Here is a 17,058-nt window from a genome sequence, read left to right on the forward strand (position 1 = left end):
TTTGTGGTAGCCGTCAATTGTTGGCATTCCTTGGCTTGCACCAACATCAATCTGGAGTCTGACTCTATTATGTAGCCATTCCTCAAATTTCCCTCTTCTTATGAGGACACTAGTCTTCTTGGATTAGGGCCCAACCCTATGGCCTCATTTGATTACATCTGCAAAGATCCTATTTCCAAATAAAGTCACATTCACAGATACGAGGGATTAAGACTTCCGCATTATTTTGGAGGATGCAGTTTGCCCAAACATCCTATTAGAAGAAACATCTTCTTCTCAGTTAAAGCTTTTTAAAGGATCCTCATCAGCCTTGCTTTTGTTCTGTTTTTAAGGAGGTAATCTATTTTGGGAGATTTTATGCTGACTTTTAAAATCAAATTTTATTTGCTCGTAGATTATACTCACTTATTTTTCTGATTCCATATTATTCTTCTGAGGTTAAAAAAAGATGCTATCAAAAAGAATTTTTTTTAAAGTAAATTCTATCCATATCACACCCCTAAAGATAGCCGGTGCTTTTATTTTGGGGACCATCCTTCTGGACTTCTCTCTGGATATGGATATACATTTACGTAAATGGAGCAATGTTATATTTTCCATCTGATAAGGGATTTTATTTTAATATGTTGAGATGTTTCATATGGAAGGCTGTCAGTGTACATTATTTTAATGAGTTTATTAAAATGCATGTGCAGCGATTTAACTAATACCCCGTTGATGGAAATTGGGTTATTTTCACCGTTTCAGCAACAGCAGTATCTTTGTCAATCATTTCTTTAGAATAAATGCCTAGAACTAAAATTGATAAGTTCACGGGTCTACAATCATTTGATATCCCATGCCATATTTTTCATCTGCAGCCAATACTGTATACGGGCAGTCTTTATAGAGCCAAAAAGCCAACAGATATGTCCCTTTAACTTTATTATTGAGAAAGTTGAGCAGGTTTTCATATGTTTATTGACTATTTGTAAGCCTTCTTCTGTGAATTGCCTGTTTATGACCTGTACCTGCACTTCTCCTTGGTTGCTGGTTATATAGTCTTACTCACTTTTAAGTTTTCATTATCTGTCAAGGCTATTAAGCCTTTGTCAAATAACTTTCAATCAGTTTTCTCAGTTTTTAACTTTTTAAATTTAGTTTATGATAGCTTAAATGAAAACTTGTTTTTTTTTAGTAGTGAATTCCATAATCTTATGATATCTCTAGGGATTAAAAACCAAAGAACACATCTATTTTAGAGTCCTTGGTGCTTTATGTTGTACTTCTTTTTCACATGCCATAATTTTAGAGTACTTGCATCAACGCACTTTGAACCTACTGCGGCCAGAATGGCCTTTCCCTGCTTTGATGAACCTGCCTTCAAAGCGAATTTTTCAGTCAAGATCCGAAGGGAGCCCAGACACGTCGCCATCTCCAATATGCCGCTGGTGAGTCTGAACTGCCTGTCTACTCACGGGAAAAAATCTGTTGATATGCTGTGACTTGCTTTACCGCGGTGACAGTTAACATTCATGTCACCTGTGTTGTTTTATTGCCTGACAGCTCACTTTGCTTTTTTCATTTCTAACCTTTGCTTTTGTTTCAAACAAGAATTTATCTGTAGTTAAAGAAAAAATTGGCCCTTAAAACATGTAGGATTTCAGTACAAGTGGCATTCCTGGTCACTGGTGCTGACAGGAGGGCAACTGTAGGGAAGCAGGTCAGATGTAAATGAGAGCGCCCTTCACAAAGCACTTTCTCCTTCACTGTCTCATATGATCTTTTAAAGGGCACACCTGGTCATCTAAGGCTATATCTCTACTAGATAGTATATCATATATAGAAATTACAGAGCATAACTAAGAGTAACCATCTGATTGTAACTATATCCACCAAATTGGGCCAACAGAAAAAAAAGTCATCTTATGTTACAAAAGGTAAGTAGTCATCGATAGCTCACTTCCCTTTAAAGAAACCATTACCCTCCAATACTGAAGCAAATGTGGACCGTGTTCCATCTGATTTTCAAAAGTGGTGAGAAAATGGCCATGCCAAATGAATAAAACTACTGAGTCAGTGCCATGGACCGATGACAGTGGCAGCTTAGAAAAACTCATCCCCCGCAGGGAGTCTGCTTCTCCCTCCACCTATGTCTCTGCCTCTCTCTCTCTTTGTCTCTCATGAATAAATAAATAAAATCTTTAACAAAAAGGAACAAAACTCATCCCCTGAGCTATCAGCCTGCAACTCCTGAAGCACACACATGGGCTTTTGTTCAGAGAGCTCGCTGCAGATGAGACTCAGATGGAACTGACTTTGCCCAGAATCTTAAAGGGTGTCCCAGCTCAGGCCTGTGCTGAGCAGGGGGGCATAATCTTAGTGCGGGACTCTGAGGGCCACAGCCAACCTCTAACACAGTACCTTGAGACGCCCAAAAGTCTATGGATCACCTTAAAAATCATACCTTAATAATCCCTTCCTCAAATAAGATTCTGATAGCCCCCCTCAGGGGGTCATGCTCTGTGAAAAGTGCTCTTCTGCAAAACTCTACCAACTAAGAACGGATACAAATGTGAGTGGGATAGATATCACATTTGTATATCTGACATTTGTATATGAAAAAACAGGAAACAATTATGCTATTTTCCTGATACACATTTGAGATAGAGAACATACTTGTTCCAGTCGTCGTTTCATCTTCCAATATTATGATATTGCTCCTGGGATTGTGAGTTCTCTAATTAGAGAAGCAGTCACAGCTTTAGGAGAATAAAGGACGAGGACAGATGAAACCAAAGGGGAGACTGATAACCAAAAAAAGATTGGTGGAGAAACTCATAGGCTTGCAAGGTGAAGGCTGGGAGCTCCTAAGGCTTCACAGAGACGCTGGAGCCTCAATCCATGGATATCCAGGAGCCATTTATTAAGGAAAGGAAAATTACAATGTGATCTTGCCTCCTGGACAGGAAAGCCCTCCCATTGGCAGAAATCTTTTAGACTTGCCTGAGCTCAGGCTGCAGACCTGGAATTCAGGGGGAAGGACAGTGGAGTCTCAGGGGATCGTCTTGTCTTGGTGGCTGCAAAAGCTAACAGACCATCGGAACGTTGAAGTGTATGGGCGGTGGACAGGATTTAATGACATTTAAAGTTGAATTAATTAGCTTACTTGCCTAGTGAATACCACAGCTTCAGCAATGACCATTTGGGTTAGGGTTGGGTAGAAGGCAGTTAAAAAGAAAAGGTAAGTTGGAGTTTTTCAAGAGTAAACCTAGGTTGGCTATCAGGGTCAGGGTTGGAGTGAACAAAGGGTGACCATCAGACACCAGAACTGGTGGTTGATGGGTGCTAAAAAGAAGGATGAGGGCACAGAAATAGAGGTGGAAATAAGATTCCAGGGAAAATGCATTTGCTAACATGGGATTCACCAGGCTCGTTCTTCTCTTGCTCTCTTTCTCCAGGACCCTGCCCCAGTGCTCTGTGTTGTTGCCTGGGGTATGAGACTCTCCTTTTGGGGAGCAGACCTCTTAGACTGCACCTCTATGACCCCCACCCCTGCTCCCTGACTACACCTAAAGCTGATTCCAGTGAAGCAAATCAGAGTTGGTTGGCCGAGTCAGGTTCAGGCATGCGTTCCTTTCAGTTTTGTGGGAAAATAGAAGCTCTCTTTTAGGTTATATACAGTTAAATGTTTGCCCACTGTAGAAAACAAATTAGTGTGTTTCCAGAAAATTCTCATACTGGTATTTAAGGTCAGGTGGACTACATATTGGCAAAACCAGTAATTTCAGTTTTGCTTTGTTCCATTCATATTATCTCTGTCATATAGCAAATATGGGTCAGTTTGCAACCATCTTGGGTATTTAAAAGAAATGTAGTGATGATAGTTGCAAAACTCTGTGAATATAATAAAAAAAAACCCCACTGAACTCTATACTTTAAAATGATGAATTTTATGGTAAGTGAATTCTATCTCAGTAAAAAAAAATGCGGGGGATCCCTGGGTGGTGCAGCGGTTGAGCACCTTCCTTCAGCCCAGGGCGTGATCCTGGAGTCCCAGGATCGAGTCCTGTATCAGGCTCCCCATATGGAGCCTGCTTCTCCCTCTGCCTATGTCTCTGCCTCTCTCTCTTTCTTTGTGTCTCTCATGAATAAATAAATAAAATCTTAAAAAAATTGAATAGATTGGACTTAATATCAAAATTACAATCAGGTATTAGAGAAATTTTATTTATTTATTTATTTATTTATTTATTTATTTATTTTTATTAGAGAAATTTTAAAATAATTATACAAATGGTGTGCTGTGTACTTTGAATGTTAAATCCGGTGGTTAAGAAATTTCTCTTTAGGAAGTATTTTCAATGCATTGGATAATTGGGTTATTTGATGATTTCATTTCTTCTGATTTTAGGTTAAATCTGTGACTGTTGCTGAAGGACTCCTAGAAGACCATTTTGATGTCACTGTGAAGATGAGCACCTACCTGGTGGCCTTCATTATTTCAGATTTTGAGTCCATTAGCAAGATGACCAAGAACGGAGTCAAGGTGAATCCTGGGACTGTCAGATTGTCACATAGGGTGACCAACTTGTCCTAGCCTGTGTGAGACTGTCCTGGTTTTAAAACTGGAAGTCCCACAATTTGGGCACACACCTGAGTCTTGGGCAAAACCCAAGATTGTTGGCATCCTATTGTCACAGATGCTGGTATTTATAATGGGGTTCTAATCACAAAAACATGTGGAGAGGCTTGGTCTGGTCTGGATTACAGTCCCAGCTCCACCAATAGCTGGTTTTCTGACCTTGGCCCTGCTCTCTTTGGAACTTAGTTTAATTTATGCTTCTTTAAAATGTGTAGGTTGGACTAGACCCTGCCAGTGGTTTCTCTAGTTGTTTCTGGCTATCACTTTCTACAGTTTGGAAGTAAATGTCATTGACTATCTGAACAGAGGGTTTCTGGCCTTGAGAAGAAAGTAAAATAGAGCAGTCAGCTTAGAGAATTTCATGGCTCTGGGGAGGACATTTGTGGCAGCGAATACTAGAAAAAATATCTTGTTTCAAGGACTACTTTCCCCCTTTCTAGGTGCCGTTGTGTAGTGAACAACCTATTCAACTGTATGCTGGGTTCTGAATGCAAACAATGTTTGGGGGGAGAGGAGGGGCTTTAATTTGAAGATATCTCATTTATCTGTGCACATTTTCACTGAGGCCTGAACGGATAGGACTTCTCTGATGAATGATCGTTTGTTCCTGTAGCGGTTCTTTTTTTTTTTTTTTTTTAAGATTTATTTATTTATTTATGATAGACAGAGAGAGAGAGAGAGAGGCAGAGACACAGGAGGAGGGAAAAGCAGGCTCCACAATGGGAGCCTGATGTGGGACTCGATCCTGGGACTCCATCGCACCCTGGGCCAAAGGCAGGTGCCAAACCGCTAGGCCACCCAGGGATCCCCCTGTAGTGGTTCTTATTCTTGTAGAGATCTTTCTACTTACCTGGAGATTTGAAGGTGATGCTTGAGATTTGAACATAGGGACCAATCTAAATTCAGTAGCGAAGCTATCAGCAAAAACAGTCATGCATTGATTTGCCCACTTTTGTGAATCCTTTATGAAAGATTCTTTTTTTAAAATAATGTCTTTTCCATACTGTGATATTGTGATTTATGACAAGAAATATATATATGTGGTCTTTGTCCCGGTTTCTAGCATGGAGCTCCTAAAACATGAGGAATGTCCTGATGACAGCTAGAAAGGTGTCTCTCAGGTTAATGAGATGACTTGTGGAAAGCACGTAGGTAACCTAAGGATGGGGGCTGGGTGCCCCAGAACTAGCCATGTGGTCTGAGGGTTGGGACTTTTGGCCAGTCCCTCTTGACGTTCAGGGAGTGGTGAAGGATTGGGGATTTGAGTTCAGTTACCTAGGGCTGATGACTTTATGAGCCCTGACTGTGGAAGGAAGCCTCTATAAAAACCTAAAAGGACAGTTCAGAGAGCTTCTGGGTTGGTGCAAGTGCAGAGAATCCATGAGAGTGGTCTGCCTGGGGGATGGTATGGCAGTTCTTCCAATCTGGCTGTTCCTGAGTCATGACCTTTTATAGTAAGTAAGATATTTCTCTGAGTTTTAGGAGCTGCTCTAGCAAAGTAATGAAACCTAAAGAGGTGGTTGTTGCAACCTGCAAGCTCTAGCCTGTTGGTCAGAAGCATGGAGGGTAAGGTGGACTCGTGACTATCCCCTTAAGTGGAAGTGGGGGCAGTTTTGAAAGGCTCATCCTTCATGTCGTGGATGCTGGGCAGTGTTGGAACCAAGTTGAGTTGTGGGACACCCGGGTGGTATTGGAGAACTGCTTGCAGGTGTGAGGGTAATCCCCCCACCCCCACATTGGAATTAGGGCCCAGAACTCTTTCATATTAGTGTTCTTAGGTTTTTTATTTCTTTAAATACATTAAATGTAAATTTTACATTCTAGTAACTGTCCTATCTGAAGTCTTTGTGTGTCTGGTTCTATGGTCTGTTGTTTCTGCTGGTTTTTGCTTATGGTGTCTGGGTTCCTTGGCGTGTATTGAACTTAGGCTACCTGAGTTGAAGGTGGCTTCTTTCAGAGAGAATTTGTTTGCTCCTGTCGGGTGACCGGGAGCACTTACGAGCCCATGAATCACTTTTTTTTTTTTTTAAATTTATTTATGACAGTCACACAGAGAGAGAGGCAGAGACATAGGCAGAGGGAGAAGCAGGCTCCATGCACCGGGAGCCCGACGTGGGATTCGATCCTGGGTCTCCAGGATCGCGCCCTGGGACCAAAAGCAGACACCAAACCTCTGCGCCACCCAGGGATCCCTCATGAATCACTTTAATTCAACCTCTTAGCTTCAGATTTTTAAGCCACCTGGTTAGTGTGTGTCCAGCTGCTACCGAGTGTGAAGATTAGCTTTTTACTGATTCTCTTAAGACTTCCCTCAGCCTCCCCTCTAAAGTACCAAGCCTTTGAAAAAGACGTTCCCCCACTCCTGCAGGCTCCTTGAGGAAGGGGGTGGCTGTGTTTAGTTTACCCTTACAGCAAGGGTGTGATCCTTTTGGGTCCAGCTTTACACATGGTGCGTCTTCTGTTGGACGTCCCATCTCGGGCAGGCTCTGGATTTTGTCTCCTATCCCCTGAGACCTCCAGTGCTGTGAAAGCTCAGATCCATCTGTATTAGGCTAGTGTCCTCAGGACAAAAGCTGGCTGCAGTGCTCTGCTGTCTATGGAGGGTCCTACTGTTACTTCATTTCTGGCATCTAAGTTGACTTTTCTACTGTGTCATAAGAACATTTTTAAAAAGATGGTTTTGTATAGGTTATCCAGCATGTTGTAGTTGATCAGAAACAGCATTAATATAAGAAACGGAACTGCTGATTTTCTTAATTGTCAACTATGTTGCGGAAGATGAAGCCTTAAACGTCTATGTTCTGTACAGTTGTGGAGAGAACCCACAATGGCATTTGAATAGCTGTCTCTGCCTTTCTCTTCAGGTTTCCGTATATGCTGTGCCAGACAAGATACACCAGGCAGATTATGCCCTGGATGCCGCCGTGACGCTTCTAGAATTTTATGAGGATTATTTCAGCATTCCATATCCCTTGCCCAAACAAGGTAGAGATTTTGTACAGTTTTTGCAAATTGTGGCATTTAATGTTGTCAGCTATGGATTAAATCCTCCTTTTTTTTTTTTTATTTTATCCTCCTTATGTTTCTTTTTTTTTTTTTTAATTAATTTTTATTGGTGTTCAATTTACCAACATACAGAAAAACACCCAGTGCTCATCCCGTCAAGTGTCCACCTCAGTGCCCGTCACCCATTCCCCTCCAACACCCGCCCTCCTCCCCTTCCACCACCCCTAGTTCATTTCCCCGAGTTAGGAGTCTTTATGTTCTGTCCCCCTTCCTGATATTTCCCAACATTTCTTCTCCCTTCCTTTATATTCCCTTTCACTATTATTCATATTCCCCAAATGAATGAGAACATACACTGTTTGTCCTTCTCCGATTGACTTATTTCACTCAGCATAATACCCTCCAGTTCCATCCACGTTGAAGCAAATGGTGGGTATTTGTCGTTTCTAATTGCTGAGTAATATTCCATTGTATACATAGACCACATCTTCTTTATCCATTCATCTTTCGATGGACACCGAGGCTCCTTCCACAGTTTGGCTATTGTGGCCATTGCTGATAGAAACATCGGGGTGCAGGTGTCCCGACGTTTCATTGCATCTGAATCTTTGGGGTAAATCCCCAACAGTGCAATTGCTGGGTTGTAGGGCAGGTCTATTTTTAACTCTTTGGATTAAATCCTCCTAATTGGCATTCCTATGTTTATCTCAGTAGCCCTTTAAGTCCTGAAACTCCCGGCAGGGGTTAACCATCAGGTTGATCCTTCTCACCCCTCATCTATATAGTAAATTTCTAATAGCAGAAGAACTTGAAAAGGTTTCTGAGGCCCGTATCGTGGTGAGAATCTTATCTTCTGACTTTAAAGATAAACCCCGCTGAATTAGTGGGGAGACAGCAAAGTGTGGAAGCTGCATTTTTTTCCATTATTGGCACACGTTTGGTAGGGATATAAAGGATGCTCAATAAATTTTTCTTGAACACACAGAGGGTAAGGAAAGTGGGCTTTCCTTAAGTGGGCTTTTAAAACTAATGTGTTTGGGATTTTAGGTGGATGGGAGCCTGGGGCATCCCAAGGCAAGTGGATTAAAGTGGTTAAAGAGTTTTCAGTCCCACTAGAAAGGGAGTCAGGAGGCCCAGGGCCCACCTCTGAGACTGTCATGCAGCAGTAGAGCAACTCAGTGACTCTCAGAGCCTCTCTTTCTTGGTTGTGAAAAGTTCTTCCAGCCTAGAATGATTCTGCCCAAACCAGCTTGGCTTTTCTTAGGATCCCTATACCCATCCATTCTGAAAGTTAGTGTGTTTGGGCAATGTCTCACTTCAAGACAGCTAATAGATTTTTGTGTTGTTCCCAAGATCTTGCTGCTATTCCGGACTTTGAGAGTGGTGCTATGGAAAACTGGGGACTGACCACGTACAGAGAATCTGCTCTGTTGTTTGATGCTGAGAAGTCTTCTGCATCAGATAAGCTTGGCATTACTTTGATAGTGTCTCATGAACTCGCCCACCAGGTACACAAAATTTTGTTTTTAAAAAATTGTGGCAAAACTACACCTAGATTGCTTTTATGGGACAGAAGAGACTATTCATATTGACATACGAGTTGGATCGCTTCATTTTTGCTTTGCCTTTTTTCCATAGGAAAAACAATTTCTTTAAAGCATCAGGTGCCATGTTTTAAAATTACATTGAAACTTTTTTTTTACTTTGCAGAAATATTCTATAAATGTCATTCATACACTGACATCATACACGTGCAATCTTTCCTCCTGAATGCCTTATGTTTATAGCTGTGTAGAGAAGCCAGTCTCTGTAGAAATGTGTGAATAATCTGCTGTTTTCCTTTTAGTGGTTTGGAAACCTCGTTACCATGGAATGGTGGAATGATCTTTGGTTAAATGAGGGCTTTGCCAAGTTTATGGAGTTTGTGTCTGTCAGTGTGACTCATCCTGAACTGAAAGTTGTAAGTATTTACTTATTTTTAACAGGTTGATCTATCCTTTTATTCAGCTTTAGTGGAAAATACTTAATGATCTTCAATTATCGAATTCATTTTAACTCCCTGATAGTCTAGATAGGAATCGGGTTCCCAAAATGCTACTGAACTTCAGAGGTGTCACAAAGGCTTATTTCCAAACTGCATTCCTTATTTCCAAATCTGTGAGAGGTAGGAAATTATGTTAAATCTTATCCCACTTAATATCAGAGAAATAGAAGTAATGACAACTTGTCTGTTCCATCTCATTTTCTCAACCTTCAGGTTGCTCGCTGAAGGATTATTAAGTACAGATTGCTATTATTTCAATAGGATCCTACTTGCCAATTCAAAGAGGATCCTATTTGCTTTAGGTAACTGCACATTTGTTTATATAGGAGCCTACACTCCGAAGTCACAAACTGAAGGCTTTGGAACCTTTACATTTTTATCTTAAAAATCTGGTGTTTAACTTGTGAAAATCACATGCAGTAAAGTTTTTCTTTTCTTTCTTTTTTTTTTTTTAAGATTTTATTTATTTATTCATAAGAGATACACAGAGAGGCAGAGACACAGGCAGAGGGAGAAGCAGGCTCCATGCAGGGAGCCCGATGGGGGACTTGATCCCGGGTCTCCAGGATCACACCCTGGGCCAAAGGCAGACGCTCAACCACTGAGCCACCCAGGCATCCCACATGCAGTAAAGTTAAAAAAAAAAAAAAAGAAAGAAAACTGTATATAAAAAAAATTGTATATAAAAGGAAACAAAACTCAAAAAACAATCCTTCACTCTATAATTTTGATTTATGCATATATTCTCATTTTCATCTTCCTGGACACATAATTTAGTTATAATGTCTAACTATTACACTACGATGGATCATAAATATTTTCCCATTTCCACATAACCCTTAAAAATAAAGTTGATTATCTGTGTATGTTATTCTTTTGGGTAATATGCCCTAAGAAATCAGATTATACTTGGAGTTTGTTCTCCATTTTTTCTTTTTTCTTTCTTTTTTTGACCACATGGTTTTAAATCTAACTTTCTTTGCTTTAAAATAAGATGGTGATGTTGTAATCACTACACGCTTTAGTTCGTGGTTTGGCACTGTTTGGCTACAAGCATCATGTTTTTTTTTTTTTAATTTTATTTATTTATTCATGAAAGATATAGAGACAGAGATAGAGAGGCAAAGACACAGGCAGAGGCAGAAGCAGACTCCATGCCAGGAGCCTGATGTGGGATTCAATCCCAGGACTCCAGGATCATGCCCTGGGCTGAAGGCAGGTGCTAAACCTCTGAGCCACCCAGGGATCCCCATGATTTTGTTTTTAAGTTAAGCTCGTCTTCTAAAAGGTAGTTAAGATGAACAAAATCTAAAAATCTAAAATGTTCACCTAAAATTGTTTGTTGGATGCTCTTTAGCAACAGCAATGCTATTTTATTTTGTAAACTGTGTAAATACGGAAGAAGTTTGGGCCAGAAATTTGAAGTATAACCCAGACCAAACATTAATCCTTTCATATTTTTTATCTAAAATAGAAATCACATAAGTGACATTGTCTTTGTCTCAATAGGATGATTATTTCTTTGGCAAGTGTTTTGATGTGATGGAGGTAGATGCATTAAATTCTTCACACCCTGTGTCGACAGCTGTGGAGGATCCTGCTCAGATTCGGGAGATGTTTGATGAGGTTTCTTATGAAAAGGTAAAAATGGATTATAAGGGTACATTTTGGACACCAAACTGATAGACTTGGGTAGAGAGGTGATAGATAGGGTTGTGGGGTGGCTTTCCCTTCTTAAAAAACAACCAGATTGAATGCCTTCTATGCTGCCCCATGCTGCCTGGAGTTAACTCTTTAGAGCCAAAGTTGCAGTTTTATTTGTAATCCTGAAGATCTTATAGTTGTTTTTTTCCACTTTGTCATAAAGTGAAACTTGATGGCCTACAGGAACTCTGCCTCTTATCATTCAACAATAGGTCTTGATCGTGTATCATCAGGCAAACATTCCTGCCTCCTGTAGCTTGCCTTTCATTGCCTTCAGATGTGATGAGTACTGGGTGTTATATGTTGGCAAATTGAAATTAAATAAAGATTAATTATTTTTAAAAGTAGCCTTATAAAGTGGAAAAAAATGGTTTGTATTGTTGAACTGCAAAATACTGTCCTATGCGATGTGTTTAATAACAGAACTGGAAATGGTTGCTAACATTTGATGGGAGATTATACATAAAAAAATCTTTATCTGGCTTTTCTGGACAAGGAAAAAGAAAAAACAAGGATTCTCGTCACCCTGGTCACATGGTAGGGGGCAGAGGGCTGTGTATTTACCTTGGTGTAATGCAAGCTGAAGCTAAAGTCCTAGTTCTTCCTTCATGAGATCAAGGTTCTGCTTTTCCAATTCTCTTTCCATTCCCAACCATTTCTTTTGTCTTCAGCAAGGCAGAGAATGTCCTTTACCATGTACTTGGCTATCTTAAATGTAATATACAGAATAGTATTTCTTTGATGTTTTCATCAGCAGTGCACGGGAGATAAAAACAGACATACAGAGGTGTATCTCAGTGGAACAGACTAGAGAGCTCAGAGATAAACCCACACATATATGGTCAATTTTTTGTGTTTGAAAAAGAAGCCAAGAATATACAATGGGAAAAGGAGAGTATCTTCAATTAATGACTGTTCAGCTTTCCCAGCACCACGTGTTAAAGAATGAAAATGGACCACTGTCGTATACCTCTTGGAGAAAATAACTTGATTGAAGACAAAAAAACATAAAACTCCTAAAAGCAAATAAAGGGATAAAACTCCTTGACCTGTGACTTGGCAACAATTTTTTGTATGGGACACCAAAAGTGCAAGCAGCAAAAGCAATAATTAACAAGTAGGAATGTATCCAACTGAAATGCTTCTGCACAGCAGAAGAAATAATGCAAATGGAAAGGCAAACCTACAGGATGGGAGGAAATGTTTGTAAACCATATGTCTGATATAGGGTTAATATCCAACATAGATAAGAACTCCTACAGCTCAGTAACAATCTGATTGAATGCTGGCAGAGGAACTAAATTAGACACATTTCCAAGGAAGACCCACAAGTGGCCAAGAAGTATGTGACAAGATGCTCAACATCACTAATCATAAAGGAAATGAGAATCAAAACCACAGTGATCTATCATCTTGCACCTCTTAGGATAGCTATCCTGACAAAGAGTGTTGGCAGGGGTGTGCAGGAAAAGGCACCCTTGTGCACCGTTGGTGGGAATGTAAATCAGTCCAATCACAGTGGAAAATGAAGTGGAGTTTCCTCAATATTAAAACTACAACTACCTAAAAGGGCTTCTGTAGTGAGTGCACACGTAGGACAGCTCTGTTTCTCTTCATGCAGGACTGACCTCAAAAATAAAACTACAGTAGGACCTAGCAATTCTACTTCTGAGTATTTATCTGAAGAAAAAAATCCTAATTCAAAGGTAATAAACACTTTCAAATTCATTGTAGCATCATTTATAGTAAGTAGCCAAGGAAGGGGAACAACTTGTGTCCACCGAGCAATGAATGGATTTAAAAAAAAAACGTGATATGCACGTACAACAGAATATTATTCACCCTCAAGATAGAATGAAATCTTGCCATTTGGACAAAGTGGATAGACCTTGAAGGCATTACACTAAGTGAAATAGTCAAAGACGAATACCATAAGATTTCACTTACATGTGGTATTTTCAAAAACCACTCCATTTTGGGCACAGAACAGAGTGGTAGTGGTCAGAGGCAGGGATGGGCAAAATGGGAGAAGGGGGTCAAAAGGTACAAATTTTTACTTATAAAACTATTATGTCACTGGGCTGTAATTTACAGCATGTTCTGTAGTTGATACTACTGTATTGCCTACTGGGAAGTTGCTAAAAGTAAATCTTAAAAGTCCACATCAAAAGAAAATAAAAACAAGGGAATTGATGTTAGCTAGACTTAATGTGGTAAGTGGTGGTCACAGTAAATACAAATATTGAACCACTATACACCTGGAACTAATAGGTTACATCTAAATTATACATCAATAAACACTTAAAAAAAAAACCCAAACCAATCCTGTTGGCAGGGTGATGTACTCCATGTGGATATTCATGGATCTGTGCTTTGCCTGTCTGGTGTCCCCACCGTTCCCTATAGAGAAAAAGGAACAATCTAGGTCTTAAGAGGACATAAGAAATTCTCCCGTAAAGGGAGATTTTCTAATTACTTCTTAAAGGAAGAACCGGGGCTTCCTAAGAAGAGAAGGAAGTAGGAAGAGCTTTCTGGGATGATGGATCCTGATTGCTTAGGGGGTGAGTGGAAGAGAAGGGGAAAGGGGCAGGGGAAGGAAGTTGTATTTTAAAAAAAAGATGGAGGGGAAAAGCAAGGTCAATAGGAAAGCTTTTTTCTTTATTCTTGAGTGCATTGCCTCATTTATGTCACTTGTCCATTGGAGGCATTTGAATTTGGGGGTTCACAATCCACAGTAATGGGGGTCAAGAGTTGGGGGAGAGAGACTCTTAACACAGGAATGTAGGGTCACCAGGCCTTCTCTGCCACCTTTTCCTTTGTTCCTCCTGCCCTCTGTGCTCCAGGCTGCCTGTGCTCCCCCATCCCTTAACCGGTACCTCTGCTTCTATCGCTGCTTCTACCTGCCTGTCCCCACTGCTGGGCCACAGTGGCTGTGGGAAGGCAGGTGGTGCTTCACGTGTGGCTTCTGCGCCACTGTCCACTGACCTGTGAATAATGGGCGCTGGCCAATGATGTTAATTTGCCCTGCGGGGAGGCTTGGTTGCTGTTAGAGAATGATGGCCCTGGGGGCCTAAGAAGAGAGACCGTTCTGTTCAACCCTTTGTCTAGACAGGTCTCAGTTTTGTTTTTTTTTTTTTAAGATTTTATTTATTTATTCATGAGAGACAGAGAGAGAGGCAGAGACACGGGCAGAGGGAGAAGCAGGCTCCATGCAAGGAGCCCGATGTGGGACTTGATCCTGGGTCCCCAGGATCATGCCCTGGGCCGAAGGCGTCACTAAACCGCTGAGCCACTGGGGCTGCCCTATACAGATCTAAGTTGACCCACTTACTTTAAAAAAAAATTTTTTTTTAACCCATTTTCTTTAATTGGGTCACAAATCACTAGACATTGGAAATATTGCCGTAGTTGCATGTTGAAAGGACTCTCCCAAGATAAAGTGTGATGACAGAGGAGATGATTAAATTAACAATGACTTAATGTTGTCTTTTCAGGGAGCTTGTATTCTGAATATGCTAAGGGATTATCTTGGTGCCGATGCATTTAAAAGTGGTATTGTCCAGTATCTCCTGAAGCATAGCTACAAAAACACAAAAAATGAGGACCTGTGGAACAGCATGGCAAGTGTGAGTATGGTTTTGTTGAGCTCTGTTTGGGGTTGCCGGGCTTATTACCATGTTTTTGTTTTTGTTTTTGTTTTCTGCACTCTATTAATCCCTCTGAGAGGGATCATGAGTGTTTTCTACAGAACCAAGACTAACATGTTTGGTTTTTAGATTTGCCCTACAGGTGGCACAGAGAGGATGGATGGCTTTTGCTCTAGGGGCCCACGTTCATCTTCATCATCAGTAAGTTTTTCCATCTACGTGGGACCCCCTAAGCCCAGGTTTTTAACTCTGTATTCTTTGCAGAAAACCTCTGTGCCAGACTCTGAGGTTCTCATCATATCAATCTTATTCCACATAAGGTTGTGTGGAGACTGACCATCTTTTTACAACTTCTCTTGGATGCTGTCTCCACAGGGAAGTTGAATAGCATTCTTTGGTAGCCCCTATCGCTGGTCCTAATTAGCTTCGTTCTCTGGAAAGCAGTGAATGTCAATGACCTGTTTCTGTGGTGGACTGGGGCTGTCTCAGGCTGTGTGGGTCCTTTCCAAAGCTCTTCATTTTTGAAAAAAAAAAAAAAAAAAAAACAGGGCAGCGAGCATTCTAGAGCATCTACTATGTGTCAGACACGTGCTAAGCACTATTACCTCCTGTACTTCTTGCACCAGTCCAACGTGCAGGGTACTTCTATTTTAACAGATGGAAAAGTGAAATCTGAAAGCACATGCTCAGTAAACTGCAGAGTGGGGGGGGGTTGACTTTAGATCCAATTCATGTTTTTAATCGCTAAGCTGCGAAGAATTCATAATATTTGAGTCCCAAAATAACGTGTCTCATTATCTGGACTTGAAGAATATTTTCACAGGCACTAAAGGTCAGGTCTGGAGATTCAGCTGACTTTTACTCACCATATTTTCATGTTTTCTGGCTTTTTGGTTTTTAGAGACTGCTTTATTCAATAATTGCTAGTGATGTAGTGTTATTGTGTTACATCACAATAATTTTGTGATGTATTTTTATCCTTTTACTGCCTTTTAAATATTCTTAGGGGTAGCCTGGGTGGCTTATTGGTTTAGCACCTGCCTTCAGTCCAGGGCGTGATCCTGGAGTCCTGGGATCGAGTCCCACGTCAGGCTCCCTGCATGGAGCCTGCTTCTCCCTCTGCCTGTGTCTCTGCCTCTCTCTCTCTCTCTCTCTCTTTCTCTCTCTCTCTCTCTCGTGTGTGTGTGTGTGTGTGTGTGTGTGTGTGTGTGTGTGTGTCTCATGAATAAATAAATAAAATCTTTTAAAAAAAATAAATATTCTTAGAAGATTTTTGAGTTTCAAAGAATATATCCTCTTTTGGGTTTATGACTGTTGAGTATGGCCCATCTTGATGTTACCACTTGGGAGGTAGAGGCTATTGACTGAACAGTTTTTCCCCCACCTTGCTTGTGTTGTCTGAGCCAGTGTTGTTACATGGTTGTTGAAAGCCTGGCCACTTCGTCTCCCTGCCCTCCCTCCATTCACTCACGTGTCTGCTCGGTGCAGTGTGCCAAGCCCAAGGTGTGCCCAGGAGAACCACAGAAAGTACCTGCTCTTAAGATGTGACCTGCGTATGTAGAGGAAGAGAATGAAGGGCAAGCAGTCAGTGCTCTGAGGGGAATGCCATGGCAGGACACAGTGTGGGAAAGGGGGGGGGCCTGGTGAGCAGAGGAAGGGGGTGAGGAAAAGCTTCACGAGGGTTGCCAACAGGTAGTAGCCCTGTGAGCGCAAGCCTGGTCCTCTGTTAGACTTGGGCGAGAGGTCCTATAGCTGGTTCCTTCTGTCTCCATCAGCACTGGCAACAGGAAGGCCTTGATGTAAAAACCATGATGAACACGTGGACGCTGCAGAAAGGCTATCCCCTGGTAACCGTCACAGTGAGAGGGAGGAACGTACACATGAAGCAGGAGCCCTACAGGAAGGGACCTGATGACACCTCAGAAACTGGGTAATGTTCATGATGGAAAACTCATGCTGTTGCCTAGAGAACACCTGCCTTGTAGGATGGAACTTGATTTTTCAGAGTGCTTTTACCTTGACCACTAAAATAG

At 41.1% G+C, this 17,058-nt stretch overlaps 1 protein-coding gene across 4 annotated transcripts in view; it reads left to right on the forward strand.

Annotated features, from left to right (window-relative positions):
• ERAP1 (endoplasmic reticulum aminopeptidase 1) overlaps positions 1-17,058 on the forward strand; it is a 42,695-nt gene that overhangs the window by 7,166 nt on the left and 18,471 nt on the right. For all 4 annotated transcript variants that reach the window (XM_072736699.1, XM_072736698.1, XM_025992856.2 and 1 more), the window contains 9 exons: positions 1,292-1,430; positions 4,394-4,528; positions 7,489-7,609; positions 8,984-9,138; positions 9,477-9,590; positions 11,184-11,315; positions 14,873-15,004; positions 15,155-15,226; positions 16,801-16,955. In XM_072736699.1, the coding sequence (XP_072592800.1) occupies positions 1,292-1,430; positions 4,394-4,528; positions 7,489-7,609; positions 8,984-9,138; positions 9,477-9,590; positions 11,184-11,315; positions 14,873-15,004; positions 15,155-15,226; positions 16,801-16,955 (1,155 nt within the window). The remainder of the gene's footprint in view (positions 1-1,291; positions 1,431-4,393; positions 4,529-7,488; positions 7,610-8,983; positions 9,139-9,476; positions 9,591-11,183; positions 11,316-14,872; positions 15,005-15,154; positions 15,227-16,800; positions 16,956-17,058) is intronic.

Source organism: Vulpes vulpes, chromosome 14 (genome assembly GCF_048418805.1).
Source record: "Vulpes vulpes isolate BD-2025 chromosome 14, VulVul3, whole genome shotgun sequence".
Lineage (NCBI taxonomy): Eukaryota > Metazoa > Chordata > Mammalia > Carnivora > Canidae > Vulpes > Vulpes vulpes.